The 6,257-nt window shown below is 44.0% G+C and overlaps 1 protein-coding gene across 1 annotated transcript; it reads left to right on the top strand.

Moving 5' to 3' along the window:
• Positions 1 to 4,502: 4,502 nt before the first annotated feature.
• LOC138071436 (transcription elongation factor A N-terminal and central domain-containing protein-like) lies at positions 4,503 to 5,564 on the top strand. The gene has a single exon (XM_068962967.1). It carries the CDS (start codon positions 4,503 to 4,505, stop codon positions 5,562 to 5,564), a length of 1,062 nt encoding a protein of 353 aa, XP_068819068.1.
• Positions 5,565 to 6,257: the final 693 nt, after the last annotated feature.

Raw genomic sequence — 6,257 nt, 5'->3', positions numbered from 1 at the left:
ACTATATGATATCACTTATCTATGGAATCTAAAATGTGATGCAGATGAACCTATCTCTGAAGCAGAAACAGACTCACAGACATAGAGAACAGACTGGGGTTGCCAGGAGGACAGGGTGAGAGGGAAGGATTGGGAGTTTGGGATTAGCAGATGCAAACTGCTGTATACAAATGGATCAACAGCAAGGTCTTACCATAGAGCGCAGGGAGCTATATCCAGCATCCAGTGATAAGCCATCATGGGAAAGAATGTGAAAGAGAATATTCATGTATAACTGAATCACTTGGTTATGCAGCAGAAATTAACACAACATTGTGAATCAACTACAATAAAATTTTAAAAGGAACAATATATAAGTAAATGGGTAGGATTGTGTTCCAATAAAACTTTATGTACAAAAAAATCAGTCAATACGTAAATCTTCATTCTGATCATTCAAAAAAAGAAACGGAATTCCAAAAGGAAAAACAAGGATCTTGAAGTACCAGTTCTCGATAATTAGAGAATACCACTTACAATCCAGAATCAGTGGCCCATTGAGTTCTTGTTAACGGACTTTAAAAAAAGAATAATAAATAAAAAAGACCACCAGGTGGTAAAAATACAAGACCCAGAACCCTGATCATGTGCACTATGCAATGGGGGGAAACCAGTAGGAACCTCAGAGGTGTAGCTGTGGGTGATCACCTGTTCATATTTGGGGATCAGGTTTGAGGGGAGATGGGGCTGTTTGCAGTGCAGCAGTGGGCTTCTGTGGAAGCTGAGAGCTGATATGAATGCAGTCACAGGTGAGGTGAGGCGCTTGCCTTCTGGTGTCCTGATTCCAAGGGGCAGTAGGACTGGGATGATCCATGTACCATGGCATTTTCAGTAAGCAAATCTCTGGAACATATAGGGTTTATCGTGAAATTGTAATAGACTCATAACTTTCCTGGTTAGGAAAACAGTGCATATGTATACATCAATAGAAAATATTAAAAAAGTGTAAAACAACAAACAAGAATCACTTAAGATCTTGCCATTCTGAAAGTAACACTGTCAGGAATTTTTTGTATCTATTTTCAGTCTTTTCTCTTCACATGTGATTTTTAAATAAAATTTGGATCAAGCTTTAGATCCCACAAGCTGTGCAGCATGACCAGAAACAAATAGTAAAGATAAAAATAAACGGACTTTAGATGTTGTTTTTATTTTTATTAATTTTTAGCTTTTTTTTTTTTTTTTTTTAGTCACACTGCACAGCTTGTGGGATCTTGGTCCCCTGAACAGGGATTGAACCCAGGCCCTCAGCGCTGAGACTACTGAGTCCGAACCGCTGGACTGCCAAGGCATTCCCTCGATGTTATTTTTAAATAACAGCTTTGTTCAGATACACTTTTTATACCATAACTTCACCCAGTTTAAGTGTACAGTTTCCTGGGGTTTTTAAAATCATATTCACAGCTGTGCCGTGGTTACCACAGTCAATCTGAGAGAAGAATTTGTACCTCCCCCAAGAAAAGCTGTGTACCCATTAATAGCCACCGCCTCTTCATTCCACCCCACTGGTTCCCCGATTCCCTCCATCCCAGCCCTCGTCCACCATGAATTTACATTCTGTCTCTAGATTTGTGTATTCTGGACATCTCATGTAAATGATCATACAGTATGTGGTCTTCTGTGTCTTCAATTTAGCATAAAGCTTTGAAGGCTCATCCAGTTGTCTGTATCAGAATTTCATTTTATTGACAACATCCCATTGTATGGATATATTAGGGTTTGTTTCTCGATTCCTCAGTTGATAGACATTTGGATTGTTTCCACTTATGGTCTGTTACGAGCCATGCTGCTATGAATGTTTGTGTGCAAGGATAACCATTTGGAACCTCATCGTTTCTTCTAAGTTTGCAGAAAATTCTGACAAAAACAGCCTCCACATCTCTCATTTCCTTAAAGTAAATTTTTAGAAATAGAATTGCTGACTAAAAGGACCTTAAACTTTACAGCACTTGTCAGATGGTGTCTAGGAAGACTGCATTTACTATCTCTATAATCACTTCAGTGTTGTGAACCTGTGTGTCTTTGGTGATTGTTATTTAATATCACGTGCTATAAAACAAGAGTCCATGGAGTCTGGAAAAGATGATATCCCTGCCATCAAAATGCTTATGTTCACATTTAGACCGAACAGGCAGATACAGATCCAAGGGTATTTTGTAGGCAAGGTTGTGTGCATTAGGTGGAGAGAAAACGAGACGGGTTAGATAAAGTGAACTTTTGCCTCCCCAGGGTGAGGTTCACACAGACATAGCCAGCTTTTTACACCTAAAAGTGGTGGTGGCGGGGGGAGCGGGCAGAGAAAGGTAATGGAACGAAACTCTGGCCTAGGGACCCATTAGTCCAAAGTCCTAAATCCTCTGGATTGCAGAGTCAGACCCTTGACCCCGATGTCCAGAAGACCTAGACGTCAGCACCGTGTGGCCTGGTGACTGTTGGGGCCCATCTGACCTGCGTCCAGCTGCCTCCCAACCTTTGATGTTTCATCATTTCTGTAGATTCCTTGGGACTTCTGAACAGCAGCTGGTTTTGGCTCTGCTTGTCATGCTTTTATATTCAGAAAAGTCCTACTTCAAGACTATAAAATCAGGGAATTCCCTGGCAGTCCAGCAGTTAGAAATCTGTGCTTCCACTCCAGGGAACCCGAGTTCAGCCCCTGATCGGAGAACTAAGATCCCAGAAGCCACAGTCAGTCAGTTCAGTCGCTCAGTCGTGTCCAACTCTTTGTGACCCCATGGACTGAAGTATGCCAGCCCTCCCTGTCCATGACCACCTCCTGGAGTTTACTCAAAATCATGTCCATTGAGTCAGTGATGCCATCCAACCATCTCATCCTCTGCTGTCCCCTTCTCCTCTCGCCTTCAATCTTTCCCAGCATCAGGGTCTTTTCCAGTGAGTTGCTTCTTTGCATCAGGTGGCCAAAGAATTGGAGTTTCAGCTTCAGCATCAGTCCTTCCAATGAATATTCATGACTGATTTCCTTTAGGATGGACTGGTTGGATCTCCTTGCAGTCCAAGGGACTCCTAAGAGTCTTCTACAACACCACAGTTCAAAAGCATCAATTCTTTGGCACTCAGCTTTCTTTATAGTCCAGTGCTCACATCCATACATGACTACTGGAAAAACCATAGCCGTGACTAGATGGACCTTTGTTGGCAAAGTAATGTCTCTGCTTTTGAATATGCTATATAGGTTGGTCGTAACTTTCCTTCCAAGGAGCAAGTATCTTTTAATTTCATGGCTGCAGTCACCATCTGCAGTGATTTTGGAACCCCCAAAAATAAAAGTCTGCCAGTGTTTCCACTGTTTCCCCATCTATTTGCCATGAAGTGATGGGACCGGATGCCATGATCTTAGTTTCTGAATGTTGAGTTTTAAGCCAACTTTTTCACTCTCCTCTTTCACTTTCATCAAGAAGCTCTTGAGTTCTTCTTCGCTTTTTGCCATAAGGGTGGTGTCATCTGCATATTTGAGGTTATTGATATTTCTCCCAGCAATCTTGATTCCAGCTTGTGCTTCCTCCAGCCCAGCGTTTCCCATGATGTACTCTGCATATAAGTTAAATAAGCAGGGTGACAATATACAGCCTTGACATACTCCTTTACTGATTTGGAACCAGTCTGTTGTTCCATGTCCAGTTCTATATGTTGCTTCTTGACCTGCATACAGATTTCTCAGGAGGCAGGTTGGGTGGTCTGGTATTCCCATCTTTTTAAGAATTTAGGTTCAGCCCCTGATTGGAGAACTAAGATCCCACAAGCCACAGTACAGCCAATAAAAGCTATATATTTTTAAAAGTAAAACTATAAAATCAGCAAGAACTTCAGTTTAAATAGCTGAACAAGGGGGAAAGTAGTCTGGCCTCCTCAGCCTTTCCCCATGGATGCTGACATTGACATGTTTTCATTCCCAACATAACCACCAAATTCCACACAAAGGAGTTGACTAATCCTGATCTGGAAAGGGCGTTCATTTGTAAAAGTGGAGATGGGAAAGTTATAGCAGCTCTTTCAGCAGGCCTCCTTTAAGGGATTGTTAATGCAGGGCCACTGTTTTGTTGTTGTCGTTGTTTTAACTGCTGAGACTCAGACTTTTGAGACTGATCCATACTGCATTGCAGATTGCATTTTCTAACATGTCACACCCACTTTTATTACCTAACTCTCTGCCTGGCTCAGATGGTAAAGAATCCGCCTGCAATGTGGAAGACCTGAGTTCTATCCCTGACTTGGGAAGATCCCCTGGAGAAGGGAAAGGCTACCCACTCCAGCGTTCTTGCCTAGAGAATTCCATGGACTGTATAGTCTCTGGGGTCACAAAGAGTCAGACAAGACTGAGCGACTTTCTTCTTCTTTTTCTCTGCCTAGGTAACTGGCAGAGAGCACGGTGCATTTATGACGGAGCTGCACCCGGCAAATGCAAGCTTGAGAACATGGAAAGCCCCTTTTTCTTGGCAGCTCTAACCATGTCTGACAAGAACCAGATAGAGGCCAGAGTTTCTCTTATCGAGCAGCTGATGTCTCAAAGGAATTTTGAGGATCTCGGCCATCACCTCACTGTGCTGGAAACTCTGCATGTGACTCCAGAGCACCTTCAGGAGACAGGGTTGGTCAGGGCGGTGTACAGAGTCCTCAAAAACTGCCCCACGGTGGCTCTGAAGCAGAAAGCCAAGCGTCTGCTGTCAGAATGGAAAGCGCTGTATAAGGATACTCTCTGCAAGCCAGAGGGCAGCCCTAAACGATTTCCTCTGGGTGGAAGTCAAGAAGAAAATCGAGGACTTCCTCCTGACCCAAATCAGGAGGAGGAGGTACGGGGTGGCTCCAGGTATAATTCTCTGTTCACATCCCAAGATGTGGCGGGAGCTGTTGAAACGATTGTTCCGGAGGATAGCTGCGGCGGAGCGGAGCCTAAGGCAGTGCCTCTGAGCGCCCGGGACCCTCAATCCACCAACCTGGCAGCGAGTGGGCAGCCGGACCCCATAATGTCCGTGAGAGCCAGATGCACAGAGCTGCTGTATGAAGCTCTAACTGCCTCCTCCCCAGGCCAGCCCAGAGCCCACCTGTGGCCCAACTTGGCACAAGAAATCGAAGCACACGTTTTTGCCCTTCACCCCAAGAACCTCCAAAAATACAAAACATGCATCCGCAGCAAAGTGGCCAATCTAAGGAACCCCCGCAATTCTCACTTACAGCAGAACTTGCTCTCTGGGACCATGTCTCCAAGGGAATTTGCCGAAATGACCGCCATGGAGATGGCCAGCCAGGAACTGAAGCAGTTGAGGGCCTCCTACACGAAATCTGCCTTACGGGAACATTACCTGCCCCAAGTGGTGGAGGGCACGCCGACGAGGAAAATAAAATGCGAGCGCTGTGAGAAATTCAACTGCCAGGTCACTGTGATCCCCAGAGGGACACTCTTCCTTCCAAGTTGGGTGCGGAATCCAGGCCCAGATGAAGAAATGATGACCTATGTCATCTGCAATGAATGTGGGGAGCAGTGGTATCATAGCAAGTGGGTGTGCTTGTGATTATAAATAAATGTTCTTTTAACAGCAGATAACTGAAGTAATATCCTTTATTTGTACCACCTTTTTATGCTTGTCTTTTAAATCTTATACATACTATCCTTTTTTTAAATTGAGGTATAGTTAATTTATAATGTTTTACTAGTCTGAAGTGTATGGCAAAGTGATTCAGTTCAGTTCAGTCACTCAGTCGTGTCTGACTCTTTGTGACTCCATGGACTGCACCATGCCAGGCCTCCCTGTCCATCACCAACTCCCGGAGTTTACTCAAACTCATGTCCTTTGTGTCAGTGATGCCATCCAACCATTTCATCTTCTGTTGTCCCCTTCTCCTCCCACCTTCAATCTTTCCCAGCATCAGGGTCTTTTCCAATGAGTCAGCTCTTCCCATCAGGTGGCCAAAGTATTGGAGTTTCAGCTTCGGCATCAGTCCTTCCAATGAACACTAAAGACTGATCTCCTTTAGGATGGACTGTTTGGATCTCCTTGATGTACTCTTGAGCAGTCCAAGGGATGCTCAAGAGTCTTCTCCAACACCACAGTTCAAAAGCATCAATTCTTTGGCACTCAGCTTTCTTTATAGTCCAACTCTCACATCCATACATGACAACTGGAAAGACCATAGCCTTGACTAGATGGACATCTGTTGACAAAGTTATGTCTCTGCTTTTTAATATGCTGTCTAGGTTGGTCATA

Source organism: Capricornis sumatraensis, chromosome X (genome assembly GCF_032405125.1).
Source record: "Capricornis sumatraensis isolate serow.1 chromosome X, serow.2, whole genome shotgun sequence".
Classification (NCBI taxonomy): Eukaryota; Metazoa; Chordata; class Mammalia; order Artiodactyla; family Bovidae; genus Capricornis; species Capricornis sumatraensis.
Note: the sequence above shows the minus strand (reverse complement) of the source record. Positions and strands in the feature narration are given on the sequence as shown.

What these genes read in the sequence shown, in the direction of transcription:
- LOC138071436 (XM_068962967.1), top strand. Translation starts at nt 4,503, where the DNA reads ATGTCTGACAAGAACCAGATAGAGGCCAGAGTTTCTCTTATCGAGCAG.